The sequence below is a fragment of the Olea europaea genome, chromosome 2 (assembly GCF_002742605.1).
Source record: "Olea europaea var. sylvestris chromosome 2, O_europaea_v1, whole genome shotgun sequence".
Lineage (NCBI taxonomy): Eukaryota > Viridiplantae > Streptophyta > Magnoliopsida > Lamiales > Oleaceae > Olea > Olea europaea.
The window spans coordinates 18,432,978-18,454,334 of NC_036238.1; the positions used below are offsets into that span (position 1 = coordinate 18,432,978).

Genomic DNA, 21,357 nt, shown 5'->3' on the forward strand with positions numbered 1-21,357 from the left:
TTAAAAAATATTTTTAAAGTTAAAAGGTATATTTTTTAAAATTTATTTTATATATAATGCAATGTTACCAGTTTTACCTCTTTTAAAATTAGCAAAAAGTGCGAATAAGGTTGGGTGATTATGTTGAAATGTTATATGAAATTGGATGATCATGGTGAAATAAAATTAAATTGCGTGGTCATAATGAGTGGTAACACTAAGTATAAAGTTGAGTTGTCATTATTTGATTTAATCCATTACAAATATCTTCAAGAGATTCTTTAAATTTAATGAACATTTTATGCACAATAATGAACATCGTGTTTGATGGCCATTAGTTGGGATTTTAAATGTTTTGAATAGTGAATTTTTAAAAAATATGTTTTTAAAAAGTAGAAAAATATTTTGAGTTTATATGTATGATATTTTATTGTATGAATGTGTGGTTGAAAATAAACATATAGCAAAAAAAAAAGTTTCGAAACAACGGATATTAAAAAAGGGCTAAATTTGAAGAGTAAAATTTTTTACATGCTCCTAAAAATCTTTATTTTTGTCTCTTTATCATTCTTTTTCAACAGTCATTTATTATTTTCTCCGACTTCTCGAATATTCAAATATAATTTGAAAAATTCAAGAAGTAAAGCATTAAAACTTACAATTTATTAATGTATTCATTTTAAAATATAAATAGATAGTACGTTTGACTCTCCAAATATGAGGTCAAATCACACTCTTGGATCTCATTTTTATGTATTGACTATTTGAAATAAAGAGTATTTATAGTTTTCAAAGAATCTCCATTATATAAAGATTATATCATGTGTAACAAGTTTTTAAATTTATAGAGTAAAAATTGTTATACACTTTGACAATATTCACTATTTTGACCTTTATTTTTTATTTTTTGTTCTTTTTTGCATTTGCATCAATCATTTATTATTTTTTCCTCATCTTTTATCTTTTATCTATTATCTTTTTTCTTTTTTAAATGTTGATGATCAATCAATTCAAATCTATTGAATAATTTGAGAGGTAGAATATTGAAATCTATAATTTATTAAATTTAATTATTCTAAAGTAAGAACACATGGTGAATTTGGCTCTCCAACTCATGAGAAAGCTTCGATGGGATGATTTTGTACGTTTACATAGTATAATTGTTCACTCAATTAATTAGGTCTGGGCGTGGTTTTGTTTGGGTTGATTTTGACTCAACCCAAAATCAAAACCAAATTAGTCGATTTGGACAAATTTCAATCCAAACTAACCCACACTAGCTCTTAAATCGAATCAAAACAAACCAAATCGATTCGGTTCGGTTTGGACAAATTTCGATCCAAACTTACCCACTGTAGCTCTTAAATCGAATCGATTCAGTTAGGTTCGATTCGATTAGTCGGTTTCGACTTTTAGTCCAAAGTGATTTTTTTTAAAAAATTGTTTATATTACAAGAACTATTGACTGAAAAAGAAGATTGGGTTAATAGAGACGGATCAAGAGAAAACTTAAAAGTCTTGTTATTTTTTAATGTATTATGTAGTCTGACTATCTGAGTAATGAAAAAATGTTAAGTATAACTTAATGAGCTTGCAAAAGAAAATTTCCAGTGCTATTACTTACCGACAACATTATAAATTGGAAGAATCGAGATATAGTTATGAGATTAAGACTTATCTTTTGATTTTTATATTTTTATTTAAAAAAAAAAGGTAAACATGTAAGTGGGTTGAGTTAGCAACGGATTAAAACTTCAAATCATGACTGAACGACCCACTATGGTTTTATTTAAGAGAAAATCAAACCAAACCAATTACTCATGTCGGTTTGATCGATTTTTAGATTTATTTATTATTTATTTATTTATTTATTTTTTTGCCTACAATTAATGACTTGTGGACACTTTTTATCATGGTTAATATCTACTCAACTTCCACTTTTTATTTTATTTTATTTTATTTTTTCGAATAATATGTGACATTAAATGGGATATTACGGTCATATTTTAATGTTAATGAATATCATTATTATTATTTTTTTTTGCCAAAACACTCATTCAGATAATGACACTTGTCAATAATATTAAATCTTATTTTACTTTCAAATATTCTTATTGTTTTATCCGCATGTTGGGTTTGTAACTTTGGTTGGTGTGAGGGGCGAAGATGGGGTAGAAGACATCTTTTAATTATTTTTATTTTCTTTTTTTGAATATTTTAATTAATTGAATATGAGGAGACTATTTTATCATTATAGAAAATGGTAGACGCTGATTATTAGGTCAAGAAATATGCAGGTCCATTTGACGAGATAAATAGACGAAATCAAACATAAAAAAATGTTTTACGCAATGAAAATCTGATCTAAATTTCCAAATGTCGAAATAAAACAATAAAGATAAAATTAAAAAACGTGGGTGAATGTTAGAGATATTTCGTGCTTGAAATGATAAAGCTGCATCTTCATGCACTCAGTGTTTTACCCTGTTGCTTTTGATGCACGTCCTTTATAGCCTACTCTTTAGAGCTACCCCTTAATTACGAGCAAAAAAAATACTTAAAAAAAAAAAGAAAGAAAAGAAAAGAAAGCCAGGTGCTTTTTCACTAAAGTCAATTCGTGAGACAGCCATATATCCAAATTGTGGGGAAGCCCTTTGAGGTAGACTTCAAAAACCACTAGAGACATCACGGCTACACTATAGTCCCTTCAATCCGCTCATCGAGTATATGTTATGAATTTACTTAATTATTCACAGTGAAATTGAAACAAAGATTTCAATTCTCACAAATAATCTTCTATCTGCTTCGGTGAAAACTGTGATAGAATAGTATCTGTTGGGTTTTTGATACCCAATAAATCCCGAATTATGATGTTAACGCGGGTTAATATTATTTCACAGACATAAACTGATGAATGAAATAAGTCCAACAATCAAGTCCATGAGTTACACCCGGCCCAATTGTATTCCCTCTTGGATGACTTGAATCTTAGCACGTTTACCTCTTTAAAGGTCCAACTTAAAGTTTAACACTACAGTATATATATGGCTATAATTCTAACCACTTTCTTGTGATGTTTTGTATGGTTTTGAGAGAAAAATAGAGGAATCCCGGCTGCCCTCGTTTGTGTGTGAAAAATAGCCTCAAAAAGTGTCCAAAACACTTGTTCAACGTGTGCAATTGGTGGTTCCTTCATAGTATACCTTTGTGGTGTCTTCTCCTAACTTTTGTGGCCACAAATCATCATCTTTTCTTATCCTACGTGGGTAAGATTGAATAGCAATCGAGGCGAATTAATTGGTTGTGGTTTGAAGCCGATTGAACTGATTGTTGGTTGAGAAATGTGCGTTGGACTGAACCTGAAAATTACCGATTTGAAGATCTTTTAAGAGAGTTTCCGCAACATTTGGTATCAGAGCTTCAAGGTGGTGGTTTTGACTCTTGAAATATAGCAAAAACCATCCAGAAACTGGCAAAAACGAACCAGAAATCAGATTGAAGAAGCTGTTCAAAAACTGTCAAAATTAGCCTCTGTTTTTCGCATTTTCTGATCAATCCAGAAGGAGTTTTGGGAAACGGAGACCATTAGCATGACATGCAAGTGGAGGCGGACCCTGTAGACTGGCGCGTGTCTGTCGTCGATGGAGTGTGTGACAGCGCGTGAGGACCACGCGAAGAATGAAGAGGCCGCGCGTGAGGGAGAATTTCGAGGAGGTTTCTTCAGGCAATTTTTTCCTCACATTATTTCTGACATTTTTTGTGTTGAAAGTTTTTTGTTTCAGGGCCTGCAGAAGAATCTGGACAGCGTTGTTCTTTGGGCGTTCGGGACTCAATCGTGATTTTCTGGTTACTGCAATTTTCAGAGACTTTAGGACGAATAGTGGTGGTCCTAAAGTGATAAATTCGCAACTCTCATAATTTACGGACTCAAATAGGTCCGTCCTGGTATATTGGCTTAACTCAGTTTAGATTTCAACATTAGCAGATCATCGTGTGGGGTGATTGTTAAGATTGGAGGTTATCATTGCTTGGCAACCATTGCTTGTGTTAGAAAATTTAGGAATTATTTGCTCTATTTTGAAGTGTTGAACTTTGATTGCAAGTTGGTAGTTGATTTTGTGCTTTATATATCATATAGTCACTGTGTGAGACTTGTTGCGTGAAAATTTGAAATTTTTGTTTATATACCTTCGTGTTTGCATTAATTATCCCATTAGAACACCTGAACTTGACCCGTTCGAATATTCCCTGGATCTAAGATCGTAAATTTTACGAAACCATGAGAATCTAAAACAGTGTATATTGCAACTTTAGGATTACTTTGTGTGACCTATTTGTGACTTGGTTGTCCTGTTTTCTATTTTATCTTTAAAAATGTCTTCTCACTTTGAAGTTGGAATTTTTAATGGGAAATGGGATTTTTCAATTTGGCAATAAAAGATGAAGAGTATTTTGATCAAACAAAAAGTTTTAAAGGATAGATGGCAAATTTCCTGCAAATTTAACAGAAGCACAAAAGAAGAGTATGATGAACTTGCATGCACTTCTATTATTTTACACCCGTCTGACACTGTTTTGAGAAAAGTAGGAAAATTTGATTCTACAAAAAATAACTTTGGGAAGAGTTGGAGGACCTATATTTGCTTAATTCTACTCTTAATAAATTGTACTTGTTTGAACGATTTTTCAGCTTTAAAATAGATCATTCAAAGGATCTTGATGATAATCTGGATATCTTTAACAAGTTAGTTCAAGACATCGTTAATTGTGATGAAAATGTATCTGAAACGTATAAGGTTATTATTCTACTTAATTCCATAGCTGATTCATATAGGGAAGTTAAGAATGCAATTAAGTACGGTAGGGATACCTTAACACTTGAGATTGTCATAGACTCGCTTAGGAGTAAGGAGATGGAGCTTAATGCTGAAAAAGAGGAAAAGAGGAGTGATGAGTTACATGTGATGAGTTACATATGATGAGGAGTATGATAAAGTTTAAGCAGATGAATTTGGGTAGAACTCAAGATGGTAGTGATTTGAGTAGTGACTCGAGTGATGAGGGTAGTAAGAAAAAGGGCAAGGGACGATACAAGTCTAGTGGTAGATGGTGTTACAGTTGTAGTAAATCTAGGCACTTTATTAGGGACCGTCCCAAGAAGAAGGATAAGATGAGAGGTGAGACGAATGTGGTTGAGGGGTCGAGCTATGACCCCAGTGATGTTTATTGAGAGAGTAAACCTAGTCACTGCATATGCATCTGTGTGTGATCTTTTCTACACGTGTATGATTGTTTAAATTTTGTTGCATGATTATCTACTACATTTCAATGTGTTTGATATGTGCATTTGCATGAATTTGAGACAATAGGATTACTTGGTATAATTGTTTGCATGCATAGTGGGTTAGGATGCGTTAGCAGTGTGTTAGATGTCTTTTGATTAGGTGGAGTGTAGATATCTAGGGGTATATTGTGGTTTGTACCGGGGATATGGAGTGTGACATTTGGATCACGAGTGGAGATGTGATCAAATGTCTAAAATTCTTTATCTGTAAAGAGACCCTGATCAGGTGGAGTGTAAGAGAGACACTTCTATCACTTCTGTTAGGTAAAGACCCATTATCCACATAGGTTGGGAGAAGTGATGTGAAGATAAAGGATTATCCCGTGGAATTAGGACCTATTGTGACTTGCCAGTCAGACATGAGTTGGGTGATCAGTTTAGTGAGCATGTTGGATGATGAGAGGAGATATGTGTTCTTGAGGTGTGAGCAATACGAAATAGAATAAGATAAGTGTGGTGAGATCCTTTCTTAGGGTCATCTATGCATGTGTTGCATATGTGGTTGACCGTGGTTTGATTAACTTGGTATTAATCTATAATTCTATGTGAACGTGTTTCTGAAAAGATCTGTGTGTGTTATCATATAGTATATCGTCATCACATGTGTATTTGCTCTTGATTATTTACTGTTAAATATTTGTTTCTACTTGGGTGTTTTTTGACCTTAGCCCCAGTGAGTACATGGAGCAGGTATAGTATGTGTTTCAAGTTGAAAACAAGAGGTAAGGTCTGTGATCCAATTTTATTGGCAACCTTGATTATGCAAGTGCTAATTGTGTGTTTTGATTATTTGCATATTTATTAGGTATCAAGGTGGAGATTTGTTGGGTTTTTGATACCCAATAAATTCCGGGTTATGATGTTAACGTGGATTAATATTATTTTATAGACATAGGCCGATGAATGAAATAAGTCCAACAACCAAGTCTATGAGTTACACCCGACCCAATTGTATTCCTTCTCGGATGATTTGAATCTTGGCCCGTTTACCTCTTTAAAGGTCCAACTTAAAGTCTAACCCTAGAGTATATATATGGCTATAACCCTAGCCACTTTTTTGTGATATTTTGTGTGATTTTGAGAGAAAAATAGAGGAATCCCGGCTGCCCCCCTTTATGTGTGAAAAATGGCCTCTAGAAGTGTCCAAAACGCTTGTTTAACGTGTGCAATTAGTTGTTCCTTCATAGTATACCTTTGTGGTGTCTTCTCCTAGCCTTTGTGGCCACAAATCATCATCTTTTCTTATTCTACGTGGGTTAGATTGAATAGCAATAGAGGTGAATTGATTGGTTGTGGTTTGGGGCCGATTGGACTGGTTGTTGGTTGAGAAAGGTGCGTTGGACTTAACCCGAAAATCACTAATTTGAAGATCTTTCAATAGAGCTTCCGCAACAGTACCTTTCATAAATTTTGCAAACCCTTTTGCTGATCTTGAGTATGAACAATCACAATCTGCAATCCACAACTGTTCAGTTGTCCAACCTCCAATGAAAATTTACATAGAAAAAAATTGAGAGAACTAGAATTTTCTTTTCTTGTGCTAGCAAGGATTATTATATTCTCTACTGATTTTTCAAACCCTAGCAACCTACGAATATAAGTCCAAGTGAACTTGGCTCGTCTATTAAACTTAACTTGGTCCAATATTTAATTAATTAAATTTGGTCCACAAATTAATTAATTCAGGCATATTAACAAGCAACTCAATTAATTAATTGTCCAACACTTGTCTATTAATTAATTGATAAATTTCATTCTTCTAATTCACCTTTTGGTATGACTCATTAGGTTCCCAATCACGATGTCGTGAATTTTTATTTTGATTTAATTAAAATTGATTAATTAAAATACATCTTTTTAATTTATTACTAATTCATGTTCGTCGTCTGAGATTGACATTTAGCAATCTGTCAGGACAATACATATGACATGAAATGTCATGCGGCGGACAAAATCAAACTGTTCGTTTTACTCTGAAACTATAATATTTTCGTCAATATGATTCGATCAATTACGAGATATGGATATGTGTCAATCTCAATTATTGATATTATCTTTTGTTTCACTATTACGTCAACGTAATTCGAAAACTCCGTCTCGATTTATGAGTACACCTTAGTCAATGATTTCATCATCAAATTTAATTAAATGAAATGTAGATCATACTCTCTTACTAGTTAGGAGTGACGAATTCTCTATTGATCATTCGCAACCTTCATATGATTTTTGACATACTCGAACAATGTTGTATTAGCGACTCTTAGTAGAGCAACATCTAATATCACCAGAGTATGACCGTCTTCAATTTGAAGGACCCATTCCACTATTGTATGTTAAAAATTAACTACTGACACTCAGATAGTTATCAATGTGAAATCTTCTAGCAGGTCTCCAATGTTTTATTTTATAATAAAATATCCATGTAGTTATTTAAGTGTCATCGTACTTTTGCTTGTGAGATTAATTACTTCAAAATTAAGAAATGTCACACGTGAGCCCCCATGAGCATGGTGTAGTGGTAAAGTAGGAGGTTTCTATACGGAGTATTGAAAGTTCAAATCCCTTCGACAGCTAGAAGGCAACATTTATGTTAAAAAGTAGATGTCTTGTGGAGGCAAAATTGTTGTGCGTTTTGTCGCCCCTTGGGGGGTCTTATCTGCACATCGTAAATGAAGGTTGACAGGGAGGAAAATCACATCCCAAATGTCTGGTCAAGTGTGTATAAATTATGACTGCATTTGAATTTACTCGAGTGGCACCAAGGGAAAAGGTCGTCGTTCCTCAGAATTAATCGGACGAAATTTGGACACCTGAGTTAGCAAAAAAAAGATGTCTCACATGATGGTCTCTTCGTAATAACGAGTGCATATCTCATTATTACTTAAGACAATGGATTATTTAAAATTCAGTCATATGTAATTTGTATCTCATAATCATAATTCTTTGTGATTAACAATTATTAGAATTTGAATTTATGGACTCCATTATTTAATTTAATTGAATATTAAATAATAGAACTCTATAAAATTGCATGAATTACATATTGAAAGTGTTTATGTCAAAAGTTGAGTGGACTTAGGATAAAACAGTTAGAGTATGTCAAGTGGGATATGGAGCAGAAAAAAGTTTAAGAAGGGCACAGCTCAAACAACATATTTTTGTCACTGTTCTGCTTCGGTGGAAGAAAATGGTACAAAAATTCTTTATTCTCAAGAGATTACGCAATCTATCGATTTCATGGGGAGAATTTTGTTTGGATACAAGTGATCATGTGCTCCATTTGGACACTTATATTAGAAACAGAGGGCAAAAAAATGAGATACATGGAAGAATCTTTACTCTTGGTATGGGTGGTACAGGAAATATGATTAGGATTTCCGATGTTTATTTGAGCACATACCTTAATAAGCTATTAATTTGTTGATGACAGTCTAAATGTACTTATCATTTATTTTAGTGTGAGTTTGAGTTCGATTTGTATTAAACTCTTATTTTTTTCATTCAAACTCTGTGAGGTAACTTTTTGTCGGATGCATAAAATGGAATTTTATTCGGTCCATCACTCAAGATTTGTAGACATTTTTCCTATCCCAAAATATCCATCCATAAAATTTTCGAGGAGAAATTTTCTGCAAGCATTTGATGCAAAGACAGAATCAGTCTGAATAAATTATTTAAACAGTTTAGCACTGTTCATCGGTTAGCAGAATCTGCTAGACGTAAAAATTTTAACCAGCCAAACATTGGCTTAATATGGTTTTGCAGAAGTTTCAATCTAATGTATAAAAGAAATACAAAGTTATCATATCACATTTTGTTTCTGGTTCGTGAACAAATATAGTATTTAAGCAAGTATAGATCAAAGAATAGTATCATTCACATGTTTTATTGTTTGATCTTCATTATTTTCAAAATGCATTTTTTCTCTTCTTTTTAATCACACATTCTTTTATAAAATTATATTGCACGTAAACTTAAAACTTTTTCTTATTTTTAATCACACATTTTCTATTAATCTACTTTTTCAAAATATATTTTTGGCCAAATAATGGGGGCTCAAACAAGTGCTCATGTTTATACAACTTTTGTGATTGAATTTCTGTCCTTTTTTCTGTTACGTTTTTTGGAATTACATAAATACTCCACGTGATGTGGCAAGATTGTGATAGTTGGATTAAGTGTGTGAAATGTGAAAGATGATATGAGATTGTGTGAAGTGTAAATTCAATTGGTCGGGGTGCAGATCAGGATATACACATAGGTAGATTGAAATATTATTACACATAGGTAGATTGAAATATTATTACAAGAATAAAGTTACTTTGACAATTTGATTGATATCCCATGACATGAAAAAAAATCTGACCATTGATTTGAATAAGTATTATTCAAATAAATGCCAAATTGCCATGACGTCAATCAAGAAGCCAATAAATATGTTAGTGTAGCAAAACTGTTACAAAAGGTTAAAAATGTTAATAATTATAGAGCCTCTTTGAGCCTTTTCTTGTTGAAAATATATTTTGATGGAAACTATCTAATTAAAAAACAATAAAAAAAAATTGGATCTATATGTAATATTATTTTATTAAAAAATATGGGATTGAAAATGAAAGCAAAAAAAATATTTTGAAAATAATAGAAACCAAACAAGGGCATAATAATTTTATGTTGTAATATAATTAATATAAATATTTTAAAGAATTGAAAATGAATGGAACTAAGCTCTTGTTTGACAATCATTAAATTGAAAAAACTATGTTTTGAATAATGATTTTTAGAAGAATGTGTGGTTAAAAAATAGAAAATATTTTTGAGTATACGTCTAGAATATTTTATTAGGGTAATTGGCGCAAAACGTCCCTACCTTTCAAGGTTATTGTGCAAAACGTCCCTACCTTTCATTTTTTGGCATTTTGACTCCTATTTCCACCTTTTTTTGCGCTGAACGTCCTTTTCACTATTTTTTGACGATTTTACCCTCCATTCAAATCAAACAAAAAGAAAAGATAGAAAAAAAACTAACTGCAACTATAGTCCCAAAATTTCAAAAAACTACAAATTAGTCACAAATATAGGAGGGAGGTCCCATCCAATTTTTCGTCAGTCAAAGGTGATGTTTGGCTGCAAAATTGGATCAATTGGTGCTATAATTTCTGGAATTAATTGTGCATCCACTATTTTTTATGCATGAATTGCAATATCCCTGGACAAATTGATGGAATTAGGCATTGTAGCTCCTTCAATTAATTGAGCCGTGTTTTTGTATGCAGTCGAAATAGGCTTTCGAGCTTGGATGATGAATTGGATGAATTGACGGTATAACCATCGACGTTTGGCATTGAGTAATCGTTTCCCCAAGTCGATTCGAAGGTTGAAGCAGTTTCAAAACCTCAGTTGAAGGGAAATCTAAACCCGCTTGCGTATGAACTATACCGGAGTGGATTGCAAGATTTGTACCAAACTGTGAAAGACCCATAGGTGGAATAGCTTCGCCATCTGGATGGGGTGGTCCGCTATTAAGATATCGACCGCCGTCGTCGAAAATAGCTTCTGAAGTCTGCGTGCGAAAATAGTGGCTGCAATTATTGATTGGGTAGTTCAATAGGTGTTTGGTAACCATGGTTAAGTGCGCCATGATGAGGGAAGTCTACCAGTATGATAGGATTGGGCTGGGAGTCGCCAAAGATGGAGTTGCTGACAGTTTTGTGTGACGCGAACGGCTGGTTTTGGGACGAAATTTTGGTCAAATCCGATGGAGGTAGGGACGATTCTAGGATAGACTGTATAGAGGGCAACGAGGGCTTCAAGGTGGTGTATTGGTTCCGTGGTTTTGGTGGCCAGAAGGTGTCGGAATGGGGCTTCATATTTGGCCTCCTATATATTGTGACTGATTTGTAGTTTTCTGAAATTTTGGGACTGTGGTTGCAATTAGTTATTTTTTTTTCTTTCTTTTCTTTTTGTTTGATTTGAATGGAGGGTAAAATTGTCAAAAAACAATGAAAAGGATGTTCAGCGCAAATAAAGGTGGAAATAGGGGCAAAAATGCCAAAAAATGAAAGGTATGGACGTTTTCCACGATAACCTTGAAAGGTAGGGACGTTTTGTGCCAATTACCATATTTTATTACACGAATGTGTAGTTAAAATGAATATTAAAAAATAAAGTTTTCAAGTAATAATTATCAAATAGCAGCTAAACCAGCTTAGTGTCACGGGCCTAGTTTTGTAACTCTCGAACTACATCAGAATAGTGTGGCTTTAACGCTCTTTAACTCCCGTTCCCACGAGATAGTATTAAATCAGCCTTAAACTCCCACAATAATTTAACCAATGAGGGCAATTATATGTTAACTTTGGTAGAGATGGTAGATAAGAAATTCTGAGGAAAGTAGCACACACATATATTTGGGGAAATTTTTTTTATACAAATGTAAAAGAAAACTATTTACCAACTCTCTAATATTTTTTCTCTACAAAGATATCACCCTAACTCACTTTACTCCCATTGCATCTATGATAATTTTTTCTCTACTCTCTATTACTCTTACTACTTATTCATATGATTTACAAATGACCAAGCACCTCTATTTATAGGCAAATTCATGGCATGAAAGTTGGCATCAATGAATAAGATTGATCTTGATCCAAGGGTCCTTATTGGTTGCAAGTTGTCTTCCACCTCTTTAAACCACAGTGTAGCCAATTTAGTATTTGTTACTTTAAATGTTGCATTTCTCTACACTTACAAGTTGTCATGTCACAATGTATTTATCCGTTTCCAACTCCATGCTAGTTGGCATGTCACTTTCTAAACAAGTAGACATGTCTCCATCATGGTGGCCAAGTTGGACTTTGCTTTCACAAGCAAGTTGTCAAGTTGCATTTGGCTTCCTCATGCATGTTGCTCAATTAGCATGAGTTGGCACTCACTTACATCCAAAACCACTGACCCAGTCCACGATATTGATTTCCCTCACGATAGTGGTTTTCAACCTAAAAAACCTGACTTCCACCCTTGCGTTCCCTACAGGCATCTGCCTGCGTCTATTGCGTCCCATGTCATTGTCTGCCTGTGTTGCTGTTGAGTCCCCTGTTGCAATGCCTACAGTTTGCCTGGGTTCCCCTTATCGCAATATCAGTGTTTTCCCTTCCTGCATCCCCTACTGTAGGTACTTTCGTCAGCCATGGCGCACTACCTATGCTACATGATTTTCTCAGCCAAACCTGGATGTAAGTCACTCTCCCACCAAATGTGGCGACGCCTTCATCGCCATGTACCATCGAAGTTTGGACCTAATTTGCCATATGTCTATCTCATGTTCTCACTTAGTGCCATGACATTCTCATCTCATGCCAAACCTCAAATCGCTCTTTGGTGATCCGGGACATTTTCCCCCAATCAATTTGCTAACATTCTTATAGCGGACGTGTTCCTTGCGTCCTCATACAACTTAAGCATTGCAATATCCTCAAAGTCAATGGGCATCAAAGTTCTTCCTACTTGCAACACCATCTCCTTGATGGACAGGCGACTACAATGTCCCTTGCACCTCTTCCCTTTGCAACCTCTTACATGTGCCACCTTCGACACCAACAATCACTCTCTAAACCTTTGGATTGGTTCCTTGGATGGACGACTCCTCTGGTCATAGGGTTCCCATGCATGTCGAAGCTTTGAACATTCTTGCACCCAATTTTTGACTTATTTGACAATGCTTCATCAATTTTCCTCTTTCATAGTAGTTCCCTCGACAACTCTACGTGCATCATGTCCTTATCATCTTCAAGGGCTTTAGCCAATTGCATCCCCGAAAGCTGTCACGTTTTTGTCTCAATGAAAACGGATTCAACACTCATAGCATTAAACAACAGGAATGAATTCATCTGAACTTTATCCTCATCTTAGCTATCTACGGCCTCCAGTTTGCTATTGAAATGGCCCCTGATAATCCTAACTTAGGACAATTCTTCATGATATATGGTCCTTTGCAAATAAAGCAACCATGAAGTGTAAAATTATCCCTCTTCTTCTCATTATACTCCGTCCTCCAAGAAACTTGTGTGTTGCTGGGGGTCTATAATCAACCTTAGAATTTTGCCTCCAATCCGACTTACCCCACTGCATGGCCTTCCTTGCTCCTTCCCTATGATCACCAAAATTTCTTTTGCGGTTTGATAGTTTTAGCTTCCGTCTCAATACTTTCCTCAAACTCTATCAAGAATTCAGTTACCGTAATTGCCTCGTCTATGGTTTGACTCCGCGTATTGTAATTCTTGTTGCATCTACCTTGCATGGCCATCTAGGAAATAAAATAGCAAATCATCCTCCAGCATGCTTAGGATTTGAAGCGTAAGGGTTGTAAACTCTTTGACATAGTCACAAATTGTCCCCGTATGTTTCAATTTCCTCAATTTCTTACGGGTCTCATAGACGACATTCTCCGGGTAAAATTGCCTCTTTAGCTTTTGTTTGAACTCGTCCTAAGTGTCAATTTGCACATTCCTTTTGTAATTTTACCATGCTTAAGACGTCACCACAACATCACAATATTCAAGAGATACATTGACACAATCCGCACCTCCATTGCCTCCTCAACAATATTCACGCCATCAAAGTACACTTCCATTTGCCATAGAAAGTTTTCCACATCCACGGTATCTGTTCAGCCATCATAGTCCTTAGGCGTCGGGTAATCCATCTTTGGGAGAACAACACTTATAGCGGTACCTTCGCTAGTACCAATAGTTGATTGCTTGATTTGCGTGAACTCCTGGCTCATTTATCCAATGTCATGGCTAACTTGTTTACCTGCCTTTGTATTGCACCAACAACATCAGCGGCTTTGGCTTGGAGAAAGGTGAAATTTTCACCTATGGTGGCTTGTCCAACTCCCACAGCTTGAACATTATGCTTTACCGCCTGGACATCATCCCCCAACGATGCTTGATCATCCATCATCTTTTGGACATTTATTTAGAAAGTTTCTAACTTTCCAATAGCGTGCTCCTCCAACGCCTTAAAGGAATGCTCAAAGGATTCGACCCTATCACCCATATTGATGATGATCGGGTTGAGTTTCCTTTCCATCATCGAAGCTTCCTGTATTTTACTTTTCCCACGTGTCTTCATTCATTCTACTGGGGAAACACTAAGTCCCCTCTCGTCTACTTCAATTTTGACAGCATCATGAGATTCCGCCATTTGAGCATCTCTCACAAATCTAGCTCCAAAAACTCCAACAAACTTGGCTACCACAGCCGAACTTGGTTACCACAACTAAACCTTTGCTTTGATACCGACTCTGTTGTCCACACCAATTGAACCATGCATGGACGTCACCTTACCTATGAGATGAAAAATTGGTTCAACCACGCGTGAACTTTGCTCTGATACCATCTGTCATGGGCCTAGTTTCATTACTCCCTAACTACGCTAGAACCGTGCGGCCTTAATGCTCTACACTTTCGTCCCATGAGATAACATTAATTTAGCCTTAAACCCCGATGATAATTTAACGAATGAGGCTGAATTATATGTTTACTTTGGTAGAGATAGTAGATAGGTAATTATGAGAAAAAGAGCATACTCATATATTTGGGGAAAACTTCATTATATAATTGTAAGAGAATTATTTACAAACTCTATAATATTTTCTCTCTACAAAGATATTTCTCTATCTCCTTCACTCTCATTCTATCAATGGGAATTTTCTCTCAACTCTCTGTCACTCATACAAGTTCGTATCATTTACAAGTACCAAGCACCTCTATTTATAGGTAGACTCATGGTATGCAAGTTGGCATCTATGGTTAGAGTTAATCTTGATCCAAGGGTCCTCATTGGTTACAAGTTACCTTCCACCTCCCTAGACTACAAGGTAGCCAAGTTGGAATTTGCTATCTTGCAGGTTATGTGTCTCTACACTTGCAAGTTGTCATGTTGCAATGTATCTTTCCCTTTCCAACTCTATTCTAGTTGGTATGTCACTTTTCATGCAAGTTGACAATTTCTACAATTTATGTGCAAGTGGACATGCCTCTATCGTGGTGGCCAAGTTGATCTAAGTTTCCTCAAACAAGTTGTCAAGTTGGCAGTCCAGGATTTTTGCTTCCCCTCAAGATAGTGGTTTTCAACCTAGAAAACTTGACTTCCGTCTTTGTGTCCCCTGTCGACGTCTACGTCCCTAGCCTACTTCTGCCTACACAGTCTGTCTATTTTGCTATTGCGTCCCCTGCCACAATGTCTGCAGTTTGCCTGAGTCTTGGTTCTACTTATGTCCTCCTGCTGCAGTGCCTATCTTGGTTTTGCCTGCGTCCCTTGTCGTAGTGCCTGCATTGGTTCTGCTTGCATCCCTTAACTCCAGGTTTGGCCTACGTCCCTTGCCCCAATACTTATGTTTTTCCTACTTGCGTCCTCTTACCACAGGTGCTTCCATCTAGTTATAGCGCACTGCCTGGGTTACTCGATTTTCCCAATTGCAACCTGGACATATCGACTGTGACCATTCTCTCCCACCAAATTTGGCGGCGCCGTCATCGCCATGTACTGTCAAAGCTGGGGCCTAATTTGCTATCTGCCTATCTCCTATTCCCACTTAATACCATGACATTCTCGTAGTACGCCAAGGCTGAAGACACTCCTTATGATCCGTGACGCTAGGCAACAAATAAAACTGAACTGTGACCTCTTTTAAACGTCGTCGTCACATCCTTAATTACGTCCCGCCGGACGCCAAACTCGGATTCCATGACAATAATATCCATTTTGGTTCCACACATTATACGGTCCATCCCTCTCTCTACTCGGCGATTCCCTCTTCTCTCTCACTTTGCTAAAAGTCGGTTGACAAAATTTCAGTTTTTAGGTCAATTCTCACTCGAACTTGAAGTAAATGGTTTATTTTTATGGAGGGTTGGTTTTATTATTGTCGTGTATATCTGTACATAGATTTTTCATTTTTTTTGGTTTTGTTTTTGTCATTTTATGTTGCTATTTGCTAACTGTGTTTCTCTTCTCGTTTATAGTTAATTGTTTATCACTTGTTTAATGCCTTTTTCCGTTTTGGGGGGAGTTTTTATTTATTTATTATTATTTTTTCCCCCCCGCAGACGAGCAATTGGATTTTTGATGTTTGATTAAACACTTGAAAAGAGAGAGGGAAAAAAATGCAGTTTTTTGTAAGAGTAGTATATGTGAAGATTACATGATATATGTTCCGGCGTTTTCTAGTTCTATGAAATTGGAAGTGTGATATTCGCTCCATCTAGTTTGAATTGATTTCTGCTTAAAGACACTGATATAGAAGAATTAGTTGTTCCCTGTACTTCTACTTGGAAATTTTCTTTTGCCATTACTGATGATTATGCAATTCTCGATATTGTCTGTTTTTGAGAACTGCGATGTCATGTTATTGTTACTTCCAAGGATTTAGGTACAAACTTTCCATTGGGTAGAACATTTCACTCAACATATTTGAATACGAAAAGAATATTACATACTACTAGTAAAGATTCGACATAATAGGATGTAAAACTCCTATAGATCCTTCTAAATATTGATTGTTGTTTCTCTTTATTAAGGTTACTGTAGCTGTCAACATAACCCCTCACTTTTCTTCTGAAATACGTAGCCATTTTGCCAGTTTGTTATCACTCTCCCTATACTTCTTTCAAATCAATGGCGGACGGGGAGGGTGAAATGCACATGCAACATTCACCAACAGTTGAAAAACTGGAGATGCAGTTTGAGGAGTTGCGGAGCCAGCTGGAAGATTCTGGCAAGTTACGCGAACGCATTCGGGCTGTTGCTATGGAAATTGAGTCCACCACATGGCTCATGCACTCTAGCGTTCTCCTCATCCACCACTCCATCTCTATCTCCGGTGCATTCCTGTCATCTACATAATTTCAACTTTCAGTTTTCCAATATGAATATTAAAGTTCAAGTTTTATTTTATTTCAATCTGATTGCTGTTTTTTTTTCTTTTCTGCTGAATTTATCATTAATTTATATTCAACCTGTACCTTTTCTTTTCTGCTGAATTTATCATTAATTTATATTCTCTTCCAAGAAACATTAGTGTATGATAAGTAACTTTAAAGAAACAGAGAAAAGAAGACAATATTGGTGTCAAGCTTAAATAATTTCAACATTTTTTACGATTAGGTGTAGTTTTGCTGAATGGATAGTGGGTTTTCAGGTATGTCTTTGTGATAAACTGCCATCACTTTTTTATTATTATAATAGTATATTGGTTCCTTCTCCCTCACTTGGGCTTTGTAATCAATGGATGAACTCTAATTTATTGATTACTATAAAATGTGTTCAATTTAGATTGTGCTAGTGCATCGGTTAAATGTAATAGAAAAATATTATTTTATCATCATTATTATAATTGCCATTGTTGTTGGTGTTGATTTCATTGTCATTGTTATAATTTTGATTAGATGTTATAGAGAAGGCAAAGCAACAAATTGGTGGTCTAAGGGAATTATATAACAAGCTTGCAGAAATTATTCGTGAATGTCCTGACCAGTATTACAGGTTTTAGGGAAAAAAATTTGTTCAATTTTTTGTTTTCAGACTTTTTAAGTGGTATCAAATCTTTGTTATAGTTGAAGAATTTTTTTTTTTTTTTTTTTTATTATCATTAGGTATCATGGTGATTGGCGGACTGAGACTCAGACTGTAGTGTCATTGCTCTCCTTCATACATTGGTTAGAAACTGGGACTCTTCTACTGCACACTGAAGCTGAGGCGAAACTTGGATGTATGTTCAAATTCCACTCAAAATACAATTTACATATGGTTAAAATTTTTCTAGCTTGCTCAACAAACAACTACAGTTTTCATGGATTACATAATTTTGTTTCTCAATGTTACAAATTCAGTTGAAAGATGCAATCTGCCGGGAATATGTTCTTTTGAGTAGGAGTTGCATGTTATCTCGTAGTTTTATGGTTCTTTTCACGATTGTGAAGCATGAAATCCAGCTGAATGGATAAAGCACTTTGACAATATGAGAGCTCAAGATCAACTATGAAATAAAAGCTCCGCGTTGACTTGTGATGATTGCCCTTTCTCATTTGACATAGGAAATGTTGGGCTTGTATTGTAAATAGTATCATCTCTCTTCATTTGATCATCTTATTAACCACTTAAAAATAAGAGATTTCTTGGAAAAGTTTCGGATTATACGTATTCTGTGAAGTTTCTAGTCATCAGAATATATATTGTGAAATTACCTGCTACAAGATGTTAAGATGTGGATTTTGATGTTAACTTGCTTTGCCGATAACATGTTTCATTTCTGCACTCCACTATCATATCTTATTTGGATCTAGTTGCTAAATTGCCTTGCAAAGCAACAGTTTCATTTTAATTATCAACCCCCATGATTCGTCTGTACTTTTATTAGCAAAAGGACTTACCTAACTTCTAAGGAGCTGCAGTGTTGGTTTATTATCTATCTCTACTATCCGGTGCTAGCAAGATAAGAATTTCGCTTTTACCTTCCTTTTTTTCTTAGAAAAACCAAAAATAACGAACATTTTTGAACGAGTATCATTGGCGGTACTCCAAGTTTGAGGCCTTTCGGTGACCTTATAATAGTTCCCTTTTTTCTTTTCCCTTTTTTTCTTTAATCCCAACTGATTTACTTTAGTTTAAGTTTGCTGAGAATGTGATATCATCTTAGTATTCTTTCTTGGTCTATGACACAGTGAATCCGACTGAGTTTGGACTTGATGTCGAAGACTATCTTATCGGTAAGTGTGTCCAAGCTTTGGCCATGTTGGTTTCAAGTTTCGACCATGAGTTCATGGTGTTGATTGGTTTCTCTGCTCTAGATGCTTTGCTATACAACTTTTTGTTCCAAATTTTCAATATGTGCAACTCCTGAGCTGTCATCTTTTTTGATTGAATGACCCCTTTATTTATGCTGCTTAAAATTGCCTAAAATTATGATAAAATAATTGGTTATTTTAGGAAGCACCGGCACTTTGTGAACTTTTCTTTGGCGAAAACTGTGAACTTGCTTTATAATCTCATTTTGTTTGCAACTGAAAGACCAATCGACTTCCTTGAATATTTGTAATCCGATTGGTCTTCTTCTTGTTTTCTTCTATTGATTGTTGTCCAAGATTATTATACTTATCTCGCTTTGTTATCATTTTTCTTCAACTCAGATATTTTTCACATTGTATTGATCCAGAGTTTTTTCTTATACAGGAATTTGTTTTATGTCCAATGAATTGGTAAGTACACCATCAAAATATCCTTTTTATTTCCCAAGTTTCATGGAGGAGGGTCACTAAAGAACACTTGAGATTCTTTGATAATCATGTTTGCGCACCACTATCGTCACTAATTATTTTCTTCCTTTACCTTCCCCACTAAAATGAATGCTCTAAACAACTCTGATGCCTTTTAAACACTCACAAACACAATTCGACTATAATGCTCGTTGTTTTAGACTTTATATAACCAAAATAATTAAGAAAAGAAAACAGTTTTTGCTGAACATAACTGATTTTACTATTTTCAGTTAGTAAGATATTTGCACTCTGTAACGGGCGGAAAATGAGTAACTGGTACATGCTTTTGCAGCCGAGGTATGTGGTGAACCAAGTGACTGCTGGGGATTATGAATGTCCAAGAAAAGTTTTGAAGTTCTTGAAAGATCTACATGCTGCATTTCGCATGCTTAATCTTAGGAATGATTTTTTGCGCAAGAAATTTGATGGTAAGTTAATCATTCTGGTGTTGCTTGTGCAATCTATGATGATGGTTAAGGTCCTTGAGGATGTGAAGAAGGATGGCTTTATTCTTCTCGGCATTCTTGTTCTATTTGTCTGATTCTTGGGATGGCTATTTATTCTGTCTCATTTAACTTCTCAAAGCGATAAATTTTCTTGTGACAGGAATGAAGTATGATCTTAGAAGAGTTGAAGAAGTGTTCTACGATGTGAAAATTCGTGGCTTGGCGACCAATGGAGAGTCGGCAGGCAAGGAAGGAGATCAAGGACAATCATGAATCAGGGTTGGCTTTCAACTCCTCTTGGTCTCATTTTCCTTTGTGTTCTGTGTTCATCACGTTTGTATTGGAAAAAAGGATGGGTTCATCAAAATTAACACAAATCTTGGATTGGATCGATTTTGCTATGCACCAGTGACTTAAAATGTTAGACTGAAAATGCATGTTTTAAAATTTATTGAGAATGATGCAAATTTCTCTTTTCCTCTGAACAATTTTAGCCTTGTAAATATCTGCATTTACTTGCCGTTTACCATTTTCACTAACACCAATCTCCCATTCAATTGCTGTACTTTAACATCGCTTAGTTCTATTATATTTAGAGTACGTTTGTAGTGCCTTATCTTAAGCAATAAATGTATGACATTAGGTTTGGTTCATGTTTATTATCACATTTCAAAGAATCCACTATTTAAACTATTTATATGCTGTTCGGATATGCTTGTTATTAATGTTGGCTAACCTTCTCGAAATAAGTCAACATAATTCATACATATGAAACTTCTCTCTCAGACTGCCGTCTAAACGTGATCCATATCTAACGGTACTGGTCCATGAATTTTTCTTTCAAAAATATTAATCTTTTATACAGAATTACATCAATCACGTCACATGAAAAGTATGATTCATTTCCCAAAAAAAAAATAAAAATAAAAAAATAAATCCTTTATTGCTTGCTCAACATTGTTAATACTTAATACTGTGTGCATATTCCTAAAGTACTAAAACCATGCTCGTACTACCAATAAATTTGAAGAGAGATCACAAAAAATATAGATTTAAAACAGCCAATTAAAATTGGCGACATACAATTTTCCCTTGCACAAACATCTTTATAAAAATTTGAATTCCTCTTTCATGGTTTATCCGAGCATTTGACTTGAATATGCGTCTAAAAAAGTTATAAGATTTAAGTGTCAAAGATTGAATTTGAATCGCGATACTATTTTAATAGGTTTTGCATTAGACACAATAATTTTATTGTTATCTAGATAGG

At 35.1% G+C, this 21,357-nt stretch overlaps 1 protein-coding gene across 3 annotated transcripts; it reads left to right on the top strand.

Annotated features, from left to right (window-relative positions):
* The first annotated feature begins 15,855 nt into the window (after positions 1-15,855).
* Positions 15,856-20,632, top strand: LOC111365373 (translin). 3 transcript variants are annotated; one of them, XM_022985884.1, is made up of 8 exons: positions 15,856-16,190; positions 16,906-17,207; positions 17,773-17,869; positions 17,980-18,095; positions 19,048-19,092; positions 19,556-19,581; positions 19,934-20,069; positions 20,248-20,632. In XM_022985884.1, exons 2-8 carry the CDS (start codon positions 17,003-17,005, stop codon positions 20,358-20,360), a joined length of 738 nt encoding a protein of 245 aa, XP_022841652.1. In that variant the 5' UTR covers positions 15,856-16,190; positions 16,906-17,002; the 3' UTR covers positions 20,361-20,632. The 3 variants fall into 3 exon arrangements, with proteins under 3 accessions (XP_022841652.1, XP_022841644.1, XP_022841636.1); XM_022985876.1 differs by having other exon boundaries at positions 15,858-16,190; positions 16,968-17,207; XM_022985868.1 differs by having other exon boundaries at positions 15,859-16,190; positions 16,956-17,207.
* Positions 20,633-21,357: the final 725 nt, after the last annotated feature.